The sequence below is a fragment of the Oncorhynchus masou genome, chromosome 3, assembly GCF_036934945.1.
Source record: "Oncorhynchus masou masou isolate Uvic2021 chromosome 3, UVic_Omas_1.1, whole genome shotgun sequence".
Taxonomy (NCBI): domain Eukaryota; kingdom Metazoa; phylum Chordata; class Actinopteri; order Salmoniformes; family Salmonidae; genus Oncorhynchus; species Oncorhynchus masou.
The window spans coordinates 36452797-36473871 of record NC_088214.1 but is presented as its reverse complement, the minus strand read 5'-3'; the positions used below and the strand labels follow the sequence as shown (position 1 = coordinate 36473871).

At 44.7% G+C, this 21075-nt stretch overlaps 1 protein-coding gene across 1 annotated transcript in view; it reads left to right on the top strand.

Annotated features, from left to right (window-relative positions):
* Nucleotides 1–21075, top strand: part of LOC135508112 (phospholipid phosphatase-related protein type 5-like) — a 70341-nt gene that overhangs the window by 31922 nt on the left and 17344 nt on the right. Inside the window, exons 2-4 of the mRNA XM_064928067.1 lie at nt 716–848; nt 5254–5504; nt 10325–10501. Of these exons, the coding sequence (XP_064784139.1) occupies nt 716–848; nt 5254–5504; nt 10325–10501 (561 nt within the window). The remainder of the gene's footprint in view (nt 1–715; nt 849–5253; nt 5505–10324; nt 10502–21075) is intronic.

Here is a 21075-nt window from a genome sequence, read left to right as displayed (position 1 = left end):
CACATATTAATGCCAACACTTTTTCCCCCAAATAATGTGGGGCTCAAAACAGGTGGGGCTCTGACTGCAGCTAGAGTCTAGGGACACCAGGGAGACAGTATAATATAATCTCACTGAAATGGATTCAACTCACTGAAGTGGATTAAACACAGCATCCCTGATGCGCTGGTCTAGGTGTTGGAATAGGTAAACCTGCAGACTAAACCTGATGCCCTTTGTCGCGAATGTGTCATGATCGCCAACCTACCTTGTCACATACCAACGATTAACACTCTACCACCACAAAAAGCCTGTGTTTGTTTCCGGGAAATTATTGCAGACATTATACTGGGTGTCTGCACAGTGTCTTTACCTAAAGGTGCTTATCACCCCATTGAACTTTGGCAATTGGGCTAAATGGCCCAGTCAAGTCCAACAGCTGTAGTTGAACACTGGCATTACAGCTGAACCGAATCTCAGCCCAAATCAATTTCATTGTTCACTGGTGCAGTATTCTTCCGTCTTAGGTCTAAGTGTTGTACTCTCTGCGTGGTTGCAGAGAGAAAACAAAATAGATGTTAATGCATGCCCTCAATAGGACATTTGGTTGATGTGGCACGAAGGCATTGCTACAGGGAAGATGGTTTAACGGGGACCATGGTGTGCATTCTTTGCCCTAAGAATTCACAATATTCAGATCCTGATTAAAGTCTCTCTCTCTCCCTCTGTATGTTAGATCACAGCCATAGAGTCGGTGTTGTTTCTGCTTCAGTATGTGTCAGAGGACCTGGACAACAGGGAGAAGATCATCGTCATGGGAGACTGCTGTTACCTCAATCCTCTGGTGCGCAGGACCTTCCGCTTCCTGGGTACGTGTTTTGGCAGTAACCTACCTCCATACCACTTGCCGAATGCTTACTGTCCCCATGCAGAATGGCTGCCCGAATTCATGATGTGGTGGCAAGGACCTTCGTTGCAATGTGATGTCAAAGGTCTGCACTCAAAATAAGACAAAGATTGTTGGTATACAGTAAGTGGTGTACAGGAAATGTCTGACTCAAAATGATGTGATGATTACCTATATTTAATGCAGCTAGTAAAGTACAATGTAGCAACATTTTCTAAGCTATCAGTAGTGTCAACAAAGTTAAACCTACCCACATATGCCTAGGTCTGGCTGCAGTCAAGATGGTGAATGGAGTGTTTGTCATTGCCGTGTGCTTGCTTGAAGCCATGCTCTGTGGTGTTTACCCCTGCTGTAAGAAAATAACATTTCCAAAAGCCCTAAAGAAATTAAGTGGAGCGGAATTAATTGGATAAAAGCTGTTTGAATATCTGTAATATAGTCTGTGCTATTTTTTTTGTACAGACTGTGAGACTGTGTTTTGGCCAGTGACAGCTTATAGGACAAGAAGCACAATGCTAGTGTAATCAAATCAAATCAAGTGTTATTGGTCACATACACATATTTAGCAGATGTTATTGCAGGGATGCGGATGCGAACAAGTCACCTTTCGGTGAAATTCGTCGTTTTGAATTCAAAATAGGTGACCTACGTGAAGATCCGATGAGAAAAGTTTAGGGGGGAGAGGCTTTGGATCATTACTGGCTGTAAGCAAACGAGTGATGTGCGTATGGAGAAATACCTGCTGTATCCAAGGCTCAGCCAGTCGTTCACATAACAACAGAATGCCACACGCGACTGAAGAGAGAAGAGACAACACATTTGATATTTACAGAATCAGAGTGCGCTCTAGAAAGACAGCAGATAGTGCAAAGACAGTTACAGAAGTGTGTCCCCTGAACTATAACGAAGAGGTAGATGAGAAGCCTTAGCTAGCCAGAGAAATGTTGAGCAACAATAGCCTACTTAGCTGATCTAATAATTGAGTTTAATGTGTGAAACTTTTCTGGCTAATAAAGTCAGACAGCTAACATTAGCTAGCTAACGTTACAACATCAGATGAGCTAACGTTAGTAACCTAACCAATTCACTACAGTATTAACTGGTATACGACTCCTTGCCGTTCCTCAAGTTATAACGCGTTAGTTGCTTATTGGACCCTGGCAATCTGTGTGAAATGTTAACTAGCTAACGAACTAACTACTATCTGTGAAGTAATGTTTTTCCTCTACAGAATGTGGTTCATTTTCAGAATGAGAGAATTAGGTGAAAATGTGTAGCTGGAGATGGGCCTGGTTTATTATGCTAGATGCTAATAGAGGTGAAAGAAATGCCATACACTAACCCTCTCAATACAGTGGATAAAAGGGGTATGCCGGGTGTACTCTGCCTGAAAGAGATTATACCAACCAAGGGTATCATGCTCTGCTGGCACATTGTAGAACAGATGTCCACAGGCAGAAAGTGTACAATGTAATAATGTGCAGTGTAGCTCAAGGATATTGCTTTTTTTTGTGTTGAACTTGACAGTAACACTTTTGTGTGAGTGAGGGGGGGTATTTTGCACACATGTAGCCTTGTGCACTTGATCAATGTCTCCTATAGTGGCCACTATAATAGAGCATATAATACTTTAACCCTAGCATGCATAGTAAACATGGCGCCCCAAGAATGCATATGCCGGGTCAAAATGACCCGATAATGTAATATCTGTGTTTTATTTATATGTGTCTAAAATATTATCCATTTTGTGGAACATAATTATTTTGAGTGATGATTTGGACTTTTCAATAATTATTTTGTTTGAAATGCTTTTAGCCACTCTTCAACAGTTTGATGCACATTTCAATGATAACATATTATGAAAATTCATTACAGCTATTGAAAATCTTAGCATATTTTTTATTACAATCAATCTTACAATCAAAGTTTCACATTCAACCTTTTAGTGTGAAGAACAAAATAAAACCACCTTAAGACTGTTTATAATATTTCAAAACATTTATTTGAAAATCCGAAGTTCATCATCAATTTCAACGACAACACTAACAATTGTGAATTCAGAAAACATGAACAAAGTGTGCATCTTGCATTTGTTACAAACCACAAGCATATGACTGCTCTTTGCAGACATGTGTTGCACTGAGAACACCAGCACCTGACTTTTCCATCCTTTGCGCTTGGGCAGAGCTGGCACCTCTTCCTCTTCTGGACCTGGCTGCTCTGAGTGGTGGTGGCATGGCTCTCTTGCATCACCCCACATCTTTCCATTGCCTCAGTTCTTCTGTGGAGATGGGAGAACCGTCCAGAAGAATAACCATCTCTGCAGCACTCCACCAATCAGGCCATAAGGTAGACTGGCCAGACGGAAGCAAAAGGCACATGACAGCCCGCTTGGGGTTTGCCAAAAGGCACCTAAAGGACTCTCAGACCATGAGAAACAAAGATTCTCTGGTCTGATGAAGCCAAGATTGAACTCTTTGGATGGAATGCGAAGCGGCACGTCTGGAGGAAAGCTGCTCATTCACTGTGATGCAGTCGCTGGGTATGAACCTTCACAGTTTGCTGGACAAGGTCCCACACATACCCAGAATGCTGCCAGGTGGTCCGTTGCCTCTCTGGACACTCTGGTCCTCTACTACCAACATTGTTAATACATATTTCTAAAACAAAAGTCAAAGAGAATAACACACAGCTCAAACATTTTTTTTTCTTCAAAAGTGGCTTGTATTCACCTATCATCTTGGCGATCTCACTGCAGAGTTACAGGGTCAGAGAGTTAGAGGGCTAATCCTTAGGAAGACCTCCTGACCATCCAGCAGACCGAATCTGGAGAAAGTTGTTATTGAAGCAAGAAAAAAACAAAGAAAACTTCAACCCATTTGGAGTAACTCAACCATTACCAACATATTTTTCCGTTTACTGGCTGGCATGTGAAGAGAAGCTATTTGCATATTTACCAAAGGCCCAGGGAACCTAATTTGCATATGTACCATAGGGGACCGGTAATACCCCTTTGGATACATGACTCTCCCATCGTGACTCACATCGTGACTCATGAATCCCCAAAAACCAACACTGCCTAATAAATCAAAAATAACAAATCAAATTACAGCTCTTGATAACTCCATAAAGTAAAAATAATTGTATCTCATGAGGTAATGGTAAAAACAGACGAGAGACAGGTGTCCCACATTCAGGGGCAGCGCTCTCTCCCTGACATTCACGTGGCCTGAAGCACACATAGGACCATTGATCAATTATAAACTTGTTAATGATCCGGGCACCTTTAACTGCTCTCCCAAGGCACTTGCCTTAGAAAGCCTTTCAAAGGGAAAGATATGTAATCATTCATAAACAGTTGTATATGGAATTCAGACACATTAGATTATGCAGTGTTCCGATAAGGTGAATACCTTACCTTCTGAAGTTAACAATCCCAGAGCCCCTCTCTTGTAATCATTGTCAGTTTGACCTGTTGCATTGACATACAAACATTCCCTAGGACATAAACTATGTTGGTGGAGAGAGTAATGTGCAGTTTACAGCTAATTACCTGTGATTCTACATATAGAGAAAATGTTTTAGTTTTAAAGAAAGTTTGCAATTGTAACCATTCTGTCAAATGTGCAGTTTCACAGCCAATGTCCTGTATTTCTACACATTTTGCCATAGGGTGGAGAGAAATACTTGCCATTTTTAAAATGATATCTGAGTGTGAGTGACTTAAAAATGGACTATGATTACTACAAGTTTAGATAGCTGGGTAGATTCATTTACCAATCCAACAATTTAGCTGACATGGGCAAATTGAGTGACTGCCAGTGACTGACATAACAATAGAAAAACAGCTGATACACAACCAAACTTCTAAATTGCACTTTGTGTATTCTACTATTCTAACTCTCAACAATAAGTTGAGACCTCCACTAATGCCGCATTCACATGCTAGTCGGAACTAGGAAACTCTGAAATGTCTGATTTGGTCATTTGTTGAACACGACACGTGATTAACTACAAGTTAGACATTTCAGAGTTTCCTAGTTCTAGCACGTGAATGCGGCATCAGTTCCCCCCCAAAAAACTATTCTGCCACAAGTTGCCCATCCCTGGTCTAATCAGACACTGCAGTCAAACCTTTAACAATTTTTCATTTTCTGGAGGATTTCAAGCTGAAGGAAGACATTCAAGGTGAAGGACTCTCGTCTAGACAAAGATAATCACATACTCATCATTAGTCTATGACTCATTTAACACAGTGGTTGGAGACCACCCTGTCTCTTCACTTCCTCACCTCTAACCTTTGTTGATTTTTTTTCTCTCTCTCTCTCTGATTCCCATCTCTCTCTCTGATTCCCATCTCTCTCCAGGTGTGTATGCGTTCGGACTGTTCTCCACAGACATTTTTGTAAACGCAGGCCAGGTTGTAACAGGAAACCTGTCCCCCCACTTCCTGACGGTGTGTAAGCCCAACTACACGGCCCTGGGCTGCATGCAGACCGCCCGCTTCGTCAACCAAAAGGGTGTGTGCACGGGAAACGAGGACGACATCATGCGCGCCCGCAAATCCTTCCCCTCCAAAGAGGCGGCACTCAGTGTCTACGCCGCGCTCTACACAGCGGTAAGTGTAGTACACTATTTGTAGAAGTTACTATTATGTATTATTTATTTATTACTATTACATATTTGTTTGTTTGTTGGTGGACTATTAGGGATGCAGGATGATATTACCACAGTTATCCATTATACAGTACATACGGTGAAGTGGGGGATGCATGTCTGATCCTGCCGACTACGCCAAATGTACTTCTAAGGACAGTTTGAAGATGATCTACACCACTTTGTTTAAAAGGCCTATTATCCATAGTTCATTTCTATTGGTGGTCCTACTTCAGAAACTTGATGTTGATAGAGAATCTTCCCCCGATCTGCTCAAGCCAGGTTGTTGCTATCAAATCCAAAACGGAATTTCTGCTTATTTCAGAATGTTAATGATTGCCCATTAATTTTTATGAGACTGAGCTTAGTTTCATTATAAGGTTTTCGGCTTTACTTCTTTGAACAGCCAAATGATGTTAAATGTGTACAATATCCTTGTGGTAACCATCTGTTTAGTTCAGATTTAGAACCAAATTGCATCCAGGTTTTCAGAAAAGTAGGCCCATGGCTTTTCACTCTGAGCCTATATTGTGCTGCTGCTGTGCTATTGAATGAAACAGTTGGATCTAGACTGAGCAGAATGCTTTGCTCTGCTCAGAATGCTGCTCTGTTGATATTTTGGTGGGTTGCTGCTGTTGTTGGTGGTGTCTATGCGGTTGAGCACCATGATCAAATTAGTTCTTATTGAAGAATTTCCTCTCTGAAGACGGTGCAGGGAAAAGGGTGCTCCAAAATCACTTCCCCCATCCTATTCTGTGCACGCTCCTTTCCAATTTCAGCTCAAGTGGCCCGCCCTCTAAGATTGGGTGTCTTTGTTTTTCTCAAAGCGACTGATTGTACGTGAAGCCTGAGGGTAGAGGCTAGACACAGCAGTTTGGTGACATGCTTATCATTAACACTCATCCAGCATTAAGAATGTTTAGAAGACAGTATTTATATTTGCGCAATCATGTCTAATATTTTGTTTGAATTATTTATTGTTGCCAGAGGAGGGGTGCATTTGGAGTCAATGCAGGGCTAGTTATTCAAATTGCTTTCTGGTTAATACTGTAGGCTATGTCTCTGGGTCTCAGGGCTGCTCTATGCCTACTAGCTAGCGATTAGCAGTAATTGCTGCCTCTTGCTCTTCAGCCTTATTGGACGTTGTCTCTCAGAATCAGACACAGACTCGACTGAATAACCCTTGTCTCTCCTTCATGCTTGTCGCTAGAGGGGTGAGGGACTGGAGGTTAGTTGGAAGAGCAGAAACAATGTCCACTCCAAACGTTACTAGAGCAAATGTTTCATCTCCACTTCATTGAAACTTCAAATTAATTGAAAGTTTAAATATATACGGAACAAAAATATAAACACAACATGTAAAGTGTCGATCCCATGTTTCATGAGCTGAAATAAAAGATCCAAAAATGTTTCCATACGCACAAAAAGCTTATTTCTCTCAAATTTGTTTACGTCCCTGTTAGTGAGCATTTCTCTTTTTCCAAGATAATCTATCAACCTGACAGGTGTGGCATATCAAGAATCAGCATGTTCATTACAGAGCTGCACCTTGTGCTGGGAACAATAGCAGGCCATTCTAAAATGTGTAGTTTTGTCACACAACACAATGCCTCAGATGTCTCAAGTTTTGAGGGAGCGTGCAATTGGCATGCTGACTGCAGGACAGTAACCACGCTAGCCCAGGACCTCCACATCCGGCTTCTTCACCTGCTGGATCGTCTGAGGGGGCAGTTCTGAAGAGTATTTCTGTCTGTAATAAAATCCTTTTTTGGGGAAAAACTCATTCTGATTGGCTGGGCCCTGCCCCCCAGTGGGTGGGCCTAGGCTGTCCCTGCCAAGTCATGTGAAATCCATAAATTAGGGCCTAACAAATTTATTTCAATTGACTGATTTCCTTCTATGAACTGTAACTAAATCTTTGAAATTGTTGCATGTTGTGTTTATATTTTTGTTCAGTATAATTAACCTTTGGTGGCAGATTCTTTCAGCAAATTAACTACAGAGACATAGAACTTAGAACTCTTAATAGTGTTCATTGCAATTGACCCTGGAGCGGTAGGAAAAGTAAGCCTTGCCTGAGTCAGACTCCTGACCTATGGTCTATTCTATCTCCTGTTTCTGTAGTGTGAGGCAGCTTGACATACAAGCACAGCTCCATAGACAGCAGAGACACCAGGTCCCAAATGTTTTGTCTTTCATATGAAACGACTGGAAATCGAACACGCAACCTTCCAATCTGATGTACTGAGTACGGAGACTATGCTTCTCGGAGTCATGGCTGAACAAGGACATGGATAATATACATCTAGCAGATTCCGATAAGATCAGGGGGGTGATGTGTGTCTCTTTATTAACAACAGCTGGTGCACGATCTCTAATATTAGGAAGTCTCAAGGAAGTCTCAAGGTTCCAAAAGGGTTCTCTGGCTGTCCCCATAGGAAAACCCTTTTTGGTTCCATGTAGAAGCCTGTGGGGAAAAGGTTTTACATGGAAAATAAAAGGGTTCTACCTGGAACCAAAACGCATTCTTCAAAGGGTTTTCCTGTCGGAGAACCTTTTAGGTTCTAGATAGCAGCTTTTTTTCTAAGAGTGTAGAACACCTCATTATAAGCTCTATACCAGGGTTATTCAACGCTTGCCCTACGAGGTCCCGAGCCTGTGGAACTGGCTTTGAGGTTCAGTGTTGACTTTGAGGACTGTAGACCACACTATTCACCAAGAGAGTTTTCAACTCCATTTTCCGTAGCTGTCTATTTACCATCACTAACCGATGCTGGGAATAAGGCCGCACTCACCGAGCTGTATAGCGTCATAAGCAAAACCGAAAATGCTCATCCAGAGGCGGCGCTCCTAGTTGCCGGTGATTTTAATGCAGGAAAACTTGAAGTCCGTTTTACATAATTTCCACCATCATGTCACCTGTGCAACTAGAGGAATAAAAACTCTAGATCACCTTTACTCCACACACAGAGACACATACCAAGCTCCCCCACCCTCCTTTTGGCAAATTGGACCATAAATATATCCTCCTGATTCCTGCTGACAAATAAGCACTCAAATCACGCTCTCTGTGGTGAGTAAGATATTTAAACAGGTTAACATTCAGAAGAATTACCAGGACGTGTACATAGAGCTTGTGCTTACCAGTTGGCAAGTGTCCTCACTGACATTTTCAACCTCTCTCTGACACGTCTGTAATATCTACATGTTTCAAGCAAACCACCATAGGCCCTGTGCCTAAGAACGGCAAAGTAACATGTCTAAATGACTACCGCCTCTGTAGCCATGAAATGCTTTGAAAAGCTGGTCATGACTCACATCAACACCATAATCCCAGACACCCTGGACCCATTCCAGTTCGCATACCTCCCCAAAAGATACACAGATGATGCAATCTCTATTTCATTCCATACTGCCCTTTCCCACCTGGACAAAAGGAACACTGTTCATTGACTACAGCCCAGCGTTCAGTCTCTACAAGCTCATCACTAAGCTAAGGACCCTGGGATTGAACACCTCCCTCTGCAAATGGATCCTGGATTTCCTGATGGACCGCCACCATGTGGTGAGTTTAGGCAACAACACATCCACCATGCTGACCCTCAACGTGTGGGCCCCTCAGGGGTGCGTGCTGAGTCCCCTCCTGTACGCCCTGGTCACACACGACGGTCACACATGGCCGCGCACAACCCCAACAGTATACTTAAGTCTGCCGACAATGCGCCGGTGGTAGGCCTGATCACCGATGACGATGAGACAGACTATAGGGAATAGGTCAGAGACCTGGCAGTGTGGTGCCAGGATAACAACCTCTCCCTCAACCTCTGCAAGACAAAGGAGCTAATCGTGGACTACAGGAAACGGAAGCCCGAACAGGTCCCCCAATCATATCAACAGGGCAATAGTGGAGCGGGTGTACACATCATCTAAGGACCTATCATGGTCCAAACACACCAACACAGTCGTGAAGAGGGCATGAAAACGCCTCTTCCCCCTCAGGAGGCTGAAAAGATTTGGCATGAGCCCTCAGATCCTCTATGTTCTACAGCTGCACCATTGACTGGCTCCATCACTGCTTCGTATGGCAACTGCTCGGCATCCGACCGTAAGATGCTACAGAGTGTAATGCATACGACCCAGTACATCACTGGGGTCAAACTCTCTGCCATCCAGGACCTCTATACCAGGCGACCAGGTGGTGTCAGAGGAAGGCCCTAAAAATTTCTCAAAGACTCCAGCCTACCCAGGCCATTTGGAATTTACATTGACTCCCTTTATTATCTATTTATTTATCTTAGTTGTTTTGCACTGGCTCTATGCACACTCACTAGACTCTACCCACACACACTACGCTGACACTCCACACACACACACACACACACACACACACACACACACACACACACACACACACACACACACACACACACACACACACACACACACACACACACACACACACACACACACACACACACACACACACACACACACACACACACACACACACACTCTCTGTTTATTCCCTATTCTGATTGCCTAGTTACTTTTACCTCAACTACCTCGTACCCCTGCACATTGACTCAGTACTGATACTCCTTGTGTATGGCCTCGTTATTGTTTTTATTGTGTTACTATTTCCTTTTTTATTGAGCAAATACTTTTTAACTGCGTTGTTGGGAATGGGCTCATAAGTAAGCATTTCTCTGTAACGTCTACACCTGTTGTATTCGGCGCATGTGACCAATAAAATTGGATTTGATGTGTTTCTCCCTGCTGCAGATGTACATCACGTTAACAGTGAAGGCCAAGGGGACCAAGCTGGCCAAGCCTGTCCTATCTCTGGGTCTCATATGTCTGGCGTTTCTCACGGGCATCAACAGGGTGGTGGAGTACCGCAACCACTGGTGTGACGTCATCGCCGGATTCATCATTGGAGGGGCTATCGCAGTCTTCATGGTGAGGGATCTCAACATCTTTATACAACAGCCTTCTGTTTAAAGATAGAGGGATTGTTTCTTTGAACGGTTTTGTTACGTATTGTTAGGTTCTTATTTTCCAGAGTAAATGACTCACGGACACTAGAGAAGCTTAACCAATTGTAATTCTTCCCAAAGGTTCTGTACAGCTGTATTCAGACAGCAAAACATTTCTCTCCATCACAGTTATATACATCCCACTTACAAACCCGTATTACTACCTTAAGGGAATCTGTCCTCACCTCCTGACCTCAACCCCTCCTTCACCTAATCCACAGATATCCATCTGTCTTCCCTATATCAACAGTTGCTCTCCTCTCATCCACCCAACACATTCCAAAGCCTTCTGGCTTTCTACAGAGAACCATTAACTTGTGACATAAAACCCAGTCTCTTTCACTCTTTCTATTCAAGGCTTCTTCTCTATCATTTATATAATATCTCAATGTTCAAAGTTTTGCCGATTCCAACAGTATGTATTACATGCTCATTATATGCTTGCTACATTAACTCTTCATGATAAGGCCTTCTCTGTGGTCACATGTACATACGTTTTACATGTAACATGTTTGAACTCTATACAGTCCAAGGTTAAAGTCTACACATCCCTTGCACAGTCTTCATATTTTGCTGCCTTAAACCTAAAAAGTGTTTAGTTTAGATTTTTTCCCCCCTACTGATCTACGCAATGTCCTCCACATTTTCAAAGTGAAAGAAAATAAATGACTTATTCTGGTCCAAGTAAATTTGCCTACATAACTCATTTGCATGATATTGTGTAAGTGGGAAATACTGGTCTTGAACGTACCTTGGTAAGATTTCAGGGAATAGAAAAGACTGCTCTATGAATATTTTATATGAGATTAATGCAGAGATGACAATCTGTAGGGGACTATGACACCACATTCCAAGACTGTCCTAATAACATCCTTTGGGATGCCCCTGGAACATACCGGGAACTAGACAAAATCTCCAGGGGACATAATACAATGCCCGAGAACGTCCTAAAAACGTCCTTGTGGACGTCCCTGGGTAAATGCGGGAACTACACAAACCTCCAGATGACCATGAAACAAAATCCTGACAACTTTTGGCACACACAACGCGGGCGGTGAGGTCAGCATGTAATGGACATCATAATAACTTGTTATAAAGTTATACTGTGACCAAACCGGGACCTATACTGAACATCCTCTTCTGGTCCCGAGGTTAACGATATGTTTTAATATTCCTGGAACATTCCCAGAACGTGAGTTGGATAAAGTCTCGCCAAAACCCTTAAAGGGACCTAATGGGAACTTTGCAGAATGTCATTAGGACGTGCCCTGTTTGCTGGGTAGTGAATACAACCCTGTGTGTGTCCCTTTTCTCTCACCATCTTTAAAAAGAAGAGGCACCACAAGATGTAGGATGAAATTTCCTCTAAGCACTGATCTAAGGCCTGTTTTACAATTTCCTCCCAATGATTAATCTTAAGAATGTCATAGATTGATCCATATTTAACTATCTACTGTAGATATGAGTGGAAAACCTGGAAAATCAATGGTCATGGCTCAGTTCTGTTTTCTGTAAGTACATGGAGTAGCCAGCCAAATAACAAAAGTAACCAACCAGGGAGTTCTGGGCTTAAGAGGTTCGGGGGGAAAACATTGCAGAACAAGCTCTATTTTGAGCTCTAAAAAGACATTACTTTACAATTAAAATGACTGAAAATGTATGAATTCAGTGTTTCGGATATTGTCTATTGTCTAGGCCTATATGACCAGGACAATTTTTCAACATTTAACCTGTGTCCTCTTGAGATTAAAGTCATATTTACAGTTTTACTGCAATATATGAATTGCCACAATAATGTTTGTTTGTCAAATGACAGTGCATTCGGAAAGTATTCAGACCCCTTGACTTTTTCCACATTTTGTTACTTTATAGCCTTATTCTAAAATATATTAAATTGTTTTTTCCCCCTCATCAATATACACACAATACCCCATAATGACAAAGCAAAAACTGCACATTTATGAAACCAAAACCCCCAAAAATAATGCATTAACATAAGTATTCAGAACCTTTATTCAGTACTTTGTTGAAGCAGCAATCACAGCCTCGAGTCTTCTTGGGTATGACACTACAAGCTTGGCGGAGTTTCTCACATTCTTCTCTGCAGATCCTCTCAAGCTCTGTCAGGTTGGATGGGTAGCGTTGCATACACAGCTATTGTCAGGTCTCTCCAGAGTTATTCGATCGGGTTCAAGTCCGGGCTCTGGCTGGGCCACTCAAGGACTTTCAGAGACTTGTCCCAAAGCCACTCCTGCGTTGTCTTGGCTGTGTGCTTAGGGTCGTTTTCATGTTGGAAGTTGATCCTTTGTCCCAGTCTGAGGTCCTGAGCGCTCTGGAGCAGGTTTTCATCAAGGATCTCTCTGTCCTTTGCACCATTCATCTTTCCCTCGATCCTGTCTAGTCTCCCGTTTTAAACAAGATATTTTGTCACAAAAAGATGCTCGACTATGCATATAATTGGTAGCTTTGGAAAGAAAACACTCTGAATTTTCCAGAACTGCAAAGATATTCTCTGTGGGTGCCCTAGAACGGGAGCTACAGGCAAAACCAAGATGAAACGGCAACCTGGAAACCAGCAGGATTTTTGAGGCTCCGTTTTCCATTGTCTCCTTATATGGCTGTGAATGCGAGAGGAATGAGCCTGCCCTTTCTGTCGTTTCCCCAAGGTGTCTGCAGCATTGTGACGTATTTGTAGGCATATCATTGGAAGATTGACCATAAGAGACTACATTTTCCAGGTGTCCGCCCGGTGTCCTCCGTCGAAATTGGTGCGTCGTCTTCAGCTGCTGGTATTTTTCTATGCGATTCTGAGGGGAAAGCAGGCTTCCACAAACTGCATATCAATGAAGAGATATGTGAAAAAACACCTTGAGGATTGATTCCAAACAACGTTTGCCATGTTTCAGTCGATATTATGGAGTTAATTCAGAAAAAGTTTGACGTTTTGGTGACTGAATTTTCGGTTCGTTTCGGTAGCCAAATGTGATGTACAAAACGGAGCGATTTCTCCTACACAAAGATTCTTCAGGAAAAACTGAACATTTGCTATGTAACTGAGAGTCTCCTCATTGAAAACATCCGAAGCTCTTCAAAGGTAAATGATTTTATTTATTTGGTTATCTGGTTTTTGTGAAAATGTTGCGTGCTAAATGCTACTCAAAATGCTAAGCTAGCTTAGCATACTCTTACACAAATTAGTGATTTGCTATGGTTCAAAAGCATATTTTGAAAATCTGAGATGACAGTGTTGTTAAGAAAAGGCTAAGCTTGAGAGCAGGCGCATTATTTTCATTTTATTTGCGATTTTCAGAAATCGTTAACGTTGCGTTATGCTAATGAGCCTGAGGCTTTATTCACGACCCTGGATCCAGGATGGGGAGTATCAAGAGGTTAATACATTTTAGAATAAGGCCGTAATGTAACAAAATGTGGAAAAAGTCAAGGGGTCTGAATACTTTCCGATTGCACTGAATGTATTTTATTGGCTCTGCTGCTGTGGACACTTAGGGCAAGGAAAGCAATGTAAATTTGTAATTTGGGTGAACTATCCCTTTAACAGTTTGTACTTTCAATCAATCACTGTGTGTGGGACTGTCAGGGGAGGGGGCAGGGTGTTTTTGAGTCACAGAGTTGTTAGGGTTTCAGACCTGTCAATCACTGTGGGTGGGACTTAGAGGAAGGCTGTAGATTAGTAGTCAAGTCAGAAAAACTAGTCTAGTCTACTATTTTAATTGAATTTATTGTAGCAAAATCTAAATCTAGTCTACACTTCAATTTAATGTATTGTGGCAAAAACCTAATAAAATCTTTTGTGTTCTTTCAAGTAAACATTGATTCCCTGTTGAGAAAAAATATAGAATCACAGGAAATGGTTTTAAAAATGCTACATTTTCAGGGGAGGACCCTCAGACCCCCTGCCAGATACAAAGTCAGGCACCCATGAATAGACCTACAGGTATGATTCAGTGGAGGCTGCAGTCGCGGGACGGACGGCTCATAATAATGTATGGAGCGGAGTAAATGGAATGTTATCAAACCATGTGTTTGATGTATTTGACACCATTCCAGTCATAATGCTCCAGCCATTATCACGAGCCCGTCCTCCCCAATTAAGGTGCCACCAACCTCCTGTGGTATGTTTCCTTGTATCCTGATGACTAATATCCAATTGCTGGAAAATAAACTTTGTGAACTCGAGTAAGGCTTCAATTACAGAAGGACATCAGGGAATGCTGTATCTTTGTTTATACAGACAAATGGCTTACATACAATTCACTCGACTGTGCTTTGTAAATTTGCGTATGGATCGTATGGTGGCTTCTGATTAGGGTATGGTGGAAGGTGTATGTGTCAGGACCCTGTTACGAACCTGGGTCTCCGGAGTGAGAAACAGTCACTTAACCAACTGAGCCACGAATAGTCAGCAGAACCCAGAAGATGAGGCAGACACAGCAGTACTTAAGACGGTGTATTTAATAAAGTAAAAAGAGAAGTCCTTCAATACAAAAATGGTAAATCCAAAAGGTGGTAGGAATAGCACAAAAAAACCTCAAGAGATACTCAAAAACAAAAACAGAATTCCACAAGAGCATCCACCGGAATCGACAAGAATACACAGAACACTAGGGCTGGGTGCTAACATACAAACACAGAGCACAGAACTGAGGGAAACTAAGGGTTTAAATACAATCAGGGAATAACGAGGCACAGGTGCAAATAATAATGGGGAACAAGGGAAAAAACATAAGGTCAAAAAGCACAATGGGGGCATCTAGTGACCAAAACCCGGAACAACCCTGGCCAAATCCTGACAGAATCCCCCCCCTAGGAACGGCTCCTGACGTTCCTACCAGCTCTCTCAGGGTGGAGGGCCCTGAACTGACGAATGAGGTCAGGGTCCAGGATGTCTTTGGCAGGAACCCAGGAGCGCTCCTCGGGACCGTAGCCTTCCCAGTCCACCAGATACTGCCAGGACCGCTGCACCCGGCGGGAATCCAGTATCCGATGGACGGTATAAGCCGGCTGGCCTCCAATGACACGAGGCGGAGGGGGAGGTCTGTCTGCCGGGACAAGGGGAGAAAAAACAACAGGTTTTAACAATGAAATGTGAAATGTGGGATTAATCTTAAGGGATCTGGGTAAGTGTAGGCGATAAGAAACTGGGTTAACTCTCCTGGCAACCTTGAAGGGACCGATGTATTTTTGGGACAGCTTGCGAGACTCCACCCGTAGAGGTAAGTCTCTTGTGGAGAGCCAGACTCTCTGGCCGGGGCGCAGGGTAGGCCCGGGACGGCGACGTCTGTTGGCTTGTTGTTGGTACCTCTGTGAGGAACGCATAAGATTAAGACGGGTCTTCCTCCACATAAGCCGACAGCGTCTGACGAACTTCAAGGCTGAAGGCACTCTGACTTCTGCCTCCTGGTCCGGGAACAATGGAGGAGCATAGCCAAACTGACACTCGTGCGGGGACATACCAGTGGAGGAGGAGCGCAAGGTGTTGTGCGCGTATTCGGCCCAAACAATAAAGGATGACCATGTGGACGGGTTGTCACGAGTCATACATCGGAGGGTGGTTTCCAGCTCTTGATTCATCCTCTCTGTTTGGCCGTTGGACTCCGGATGGCACCCTGAAGATAGACTGGCAGAAGCCCCCATGAGTTGGCAGAAGGCCTTCCAAAACCTTGAGGCGAACTGGGGACCTCTGTCAGAAACCATATCTTGAGGAATGCCGAAGACTCGGAACACATGATTAATTACCAACTCAGCCGTTTCCTTGGCAGAAGGTAACTTAGTCAGAGGGACGAACCTGGCCGCCTTTGAAAACCTGTCGATTATGACTAGGATAGTAGTATTGCCATGGGATGGAGGAAGTCCAGTAATAAAGTCCAATGAGATATGGGACCAGGGTCTGTGGGGAACAGGTAAAGGGTGAAGGAGTCCTTGAGGGCGGAGGTGAGAAGATTTGCCCTGGCAGCACACGGGACAGGCATTGACGAAAGTGGCAACGTCTTCTCTTATGGTAGGCCACCAGAACTTACGCTGGATGAACTCCAAGGTGCGACCTACGCCCGGATGACAGGTGAGGCGAGAGGAGTGCCCCCACAGAAGGACCTGAGTCCTCACTGCCTTGGGGACAAACAACCGATTGGCAGGACCTCCTTTCGGGTCCGGTTCGCTAGCTTGAGCACGTCTCACGGTATCCTCAACTTGCCACGAGATCGGAGCCACAATCTTAGCAGCAGGAAGGACAGGCATGTCCGTGTCATCTCGAATGGCAGGAGCGTAGACTCGGGACATGGCATCCGGTTTGAGATTCTTCGACCCGGGCCGATAGGTGAGGATAAACTGGAATCGATTGAAGAAAAGAGACCATCTAGCTTGTCTAGAGTTCAACCGCTTCGCCTGCTGGATATACTCCAGATTTTTGTGGTCCGTAAGCACTTGAAACGGGTGAGAAGCCCCCTCGAGCCAGTGTCTCCATTCCTTCAATGCCATCTTAACCGCTAGGAGTTCACAATCCCCCACATCGTAGTTCCTCTCAGTCGGGGTAAGCCGGTGTGAGAAGAAAGCGCACGGATGAAGCTTCTTGTCTTCACCCCTCTGAGACAGGACAGCTCCAACACCAACCTCTGATGCGTCTACCTCCACCACAAATGGTTCATCCGTAGTCGGTAGTATCAGGATGGGAGCAGAGAGAACGCGCTGCTTGAGTCCTTGGAAGGCCGTCTCAGCTTCTCTTCCCCACAAAAACCTTGCATTGCCACCCTTGGTTAAAGCTGAGAGAGGGGCTGCCACCAAGCTGAAGTTCTTGATGAACTTGCGGTAAAAGTTTGTGAATCCCAGGAAACGCTGAACTTCCTTAACGGATTTCGGGGTGGGCCAATCCGCTACCGCCCCTACCTTCCTGGGGTCCATTTGGACTCGACCGGGTTCCACTACAAATCCCAGGAATTGTACTCGGGATGAATGGAATTCACATTTTTCCGGCTTAACGTACAGATGGCTGTCCAGGAGGCGTTTGAGTACTTGTCTGACATGCTTAGTGTGTTCTTGAAGGGAGCTCGAAAAGATGAGGATGTCATCCAAGTAAACGAACACAAATATGTTAAGCATATCCCTAAGCACATCGTTTATGAGCGCTTGGAACACCGCTGGGGCGTTGGTCAGGCCGAAGGGCATCACCAAGTATTCATAGTGACCAGTAGGCGTGTTGAAAGCGGTCTTCCACTCGTCACCAGGTCTGATCCGCACAAGATGGTATGCGTTCCGCAGGTCAAGCTTAGTGAAAACAACTGCTTCCTGGAGCAGCTCGAAGGCTGTGGCCATAAGGGGTAGCGGGTAACGGTTACGGACGGTTATGGCATTGAGTCCCCGGTAGTCGATGCAAGGACGTAATCCACCGTCTTTCTTGGCCACAAAGAAAAACCCTGCTCCCGCCGGGGAGGTGGATGGACGCATGAGGCCTGCTTCCAGAGCGTCCTTGATGTAGGTATCCATAGCAGCTCGTTCGGGTGGAGATAGGGAAAAGATCCGACCCCTGGGGGGCAAGTGCCCGGAAACAGGTCGATGGGGCAATCGTAAGGTCTATGGGGTGGTAGCATGGTGGCCCTCTGTTTGCTAAACACCAGTTTGAGGTCATGGTAACACTCGGGAACTCGGGTCAGGTCGATGGATTCTAAAGACTCGGGAGTAGAACTCGGGAATTCTGGAAAATACAAGTAGCTTGGCACGTAGGACCCCACTGCTTGATAGTGCCCACAGACCAGTCGATGTGAGGGTTATGGCTGTGAAGCCAGGGGTATCCAAGGACGAGAGGGAACTCGGAACAGGAGATCAAATGAAAGTTCATCAATTCCTGGTGTTGTGAAACTGAAAGTCGCAAGGAGGTAGTGACATGAGTGACAAGTCCAGATCCCAAAGGGCTTCCATCCAATGTAGTGACCCTCATGGGTTCACTTAGAGGTTCAGAGGGAACGCCATTCTCCTTCGCCCAGACACCATCCATGAAGTTACCTGCGGCTCCAGAGTCTACCAAGGCTTGAAGGTGAAGCTTGTGGTTGTCCCAGGAGAGGGTGACTGGAATGAGCAGACGGGAGTTGGACGGATGGGAGGAGGTTATGTTTCCCGTTACAGTTCCCCCCGGTCAGTACGGGACAGAGCGTTTCCCTGGAGCCCGGGACACGTGGAATGGAAATGGCCCGGTTTGCCGCAATATAGACAGCGTCACTCCCTCATCCGGGGGTCTCTCTCAGCCTGGGAGATGCGTCCAATCTGCATGGGTTCCGATGGAGCCAGCGAGGATAAAGGTGGGGACTCGGAGCTGGGACTGATAGGAGCTAGAGGTCTACGGTTGAGTTCTCTCTCTCTCAGACGCTGGTCAATGCGTGAGGCCAACTTGATCAGGGACTCGAGATTGTCCGGTGGTTCCCGAGTGGCCAGTTCATCTTGGATAGTGTCGGAAAGGCCTTTCAGAAAGCACACCGTGAGCGCCTCGTTGTTCCAGCCACTTGCTGCTGCCACCGTGCGGAACTGGATGGCATAGTCCGTCACGCTGCGCCAACCTTGGTGGAGAGTCAGGAGCTGTTTGGCTGAGTCAGAACCACTGCTTGGGCCTTGAAACACTCGTTTGAATTCCTCAGCAAAGGCAGAGTAGCTGGCACAGCAAGAACTATGGGCATCCCACACAGCAGTAGCCCAGGCCAGGGCTTTTTCCGACAGCAGGGTGATGATATAAGCGATCTTAGAACGGGCGGTGGGAAACGACGAGGGTTGTAGCTCAAAGGAGAGAGAACATTGGGTGAGAAACCCTTTACAAGCACTTGGATCACCTGAGAACCGTTGGGGAGGTGGAAGACGAGGTTCAGCCAGGGGGTTAACTGCCATGGGTAGGTGAATCTGAGGTACTGGGACGGGAACTGTTGCCGGGGTAAGACGATCAGATATTTGCTTAATGGAAGTCAGCATCTCCGACAGAAGATGAGAATGTCTAGCCATTAAGGCCTCTTGCTGAACCAGGGCGGCTTCGTGGCGTTGGACAGTCTCCTGGTGGTGGGACAGCATGGCAAAAGGTCCTGGGAACTGGCTGCCTCTGGGTTCATTTTTGGCTCTGTGTTTCTGTCAGGACCCGGTTACGAACCTGGGTCTCCGGAGTGAGAAACAGTCACTTAACCAACTGAGCCACGAATAGTCAGCAGAACCCAGAAGATGAGGCAGACACAGCAGTACTTAAGACGGTGTATTTAATAAAGTAAAAAGAGAAGTCCTTCAATACAAAAATGGTAAATCCAAAAGGTGGTAGGAATAGCACAAAAAAACCTCAAGAGATACTCAAAAACAAAAACAGAATTCCACAAGAGCATCCACCGGAATCGACAAGAATACACAGAACACTAGGGCTGGGTGCTAACATACAAACACAGAGCACAGAACTGAGGGAAACTAAGGGTTTAAATACAATCAGGGAATAACGAGGCACAGGTGCAAATAATAATGGGGAACAAGGGAAAAAACATAAGGTCAAAAAGCACAATGGGGGCATCTAGTGACCAAAACCCGGAACAACCCTGGCCAAATCCTGACAGTATGCTTCCTCGTCAACAATTCTTTGTGTACCGAAGTTGAAAACATCTGGAGCTCCTGGACTGTTTTTGAAAATACTGATTGGAATATGATTCCTCAACCCAGGATTCATCCATCGCCATTGAGGAATATACATCGTCAGTCACGGGCTTCATTATGAAATGCGTTGATGATGATGTACCCACAATAACAATCTGGACATACCCCAACCAAAAAAACTGGATGAACTGAGAAATCCATACCTTGCTGAGAGCCCGAGGTTCAGAATTCAATGTCAGCAGAACGAACCCCGACGACTCTGTGTCGCGCAACGCATAGAATGCAAGTAGGTAGGAGCTCCGCAAATCCACCTGTGTGGTGCACACACACAAAGAGTATATGCATTCATGCTACACACAAATTACAACGACTGCTACCAGACTCGATTTGCACATACTGCACAATTTAAACACTTACCCTCCAATCCCTCCTTGTGTAAATATTGTACTATAAATTGTGCCTTCCTGTATTATACTTATGCTAAAATGTCTATTCTATTCTACTCAGCCATTTACTTTATGTTCATATTTTTATTTTCTTATTTCTTATTGTTGTTGCATTGTCGATAAGGAACCTGCAAGTAAGCATTTCGTTGGACAGTGTATACCATGTGTATCCTGTACATACGACTAATAAAACTTGAAACAGGATTGATGCATGTTGGTGATCAGGCACTGTTGTGTCATCAGCAAACTTGATGATTGAGTTGGAGACGTGTCTGGCCACGCAGTCATGGGTGTACAGGACGGGGCTGAGCACGCACCTTTGTGGGGCCCCCATGGTGAGGATCATCGTGGCGGAGGTGTTGTTGCCTACCTTTACCACCTGGGGTCGGCCAGTCAGGAAGTCCAGGATAGTTGCACAGGTCGGGCTTCAGAC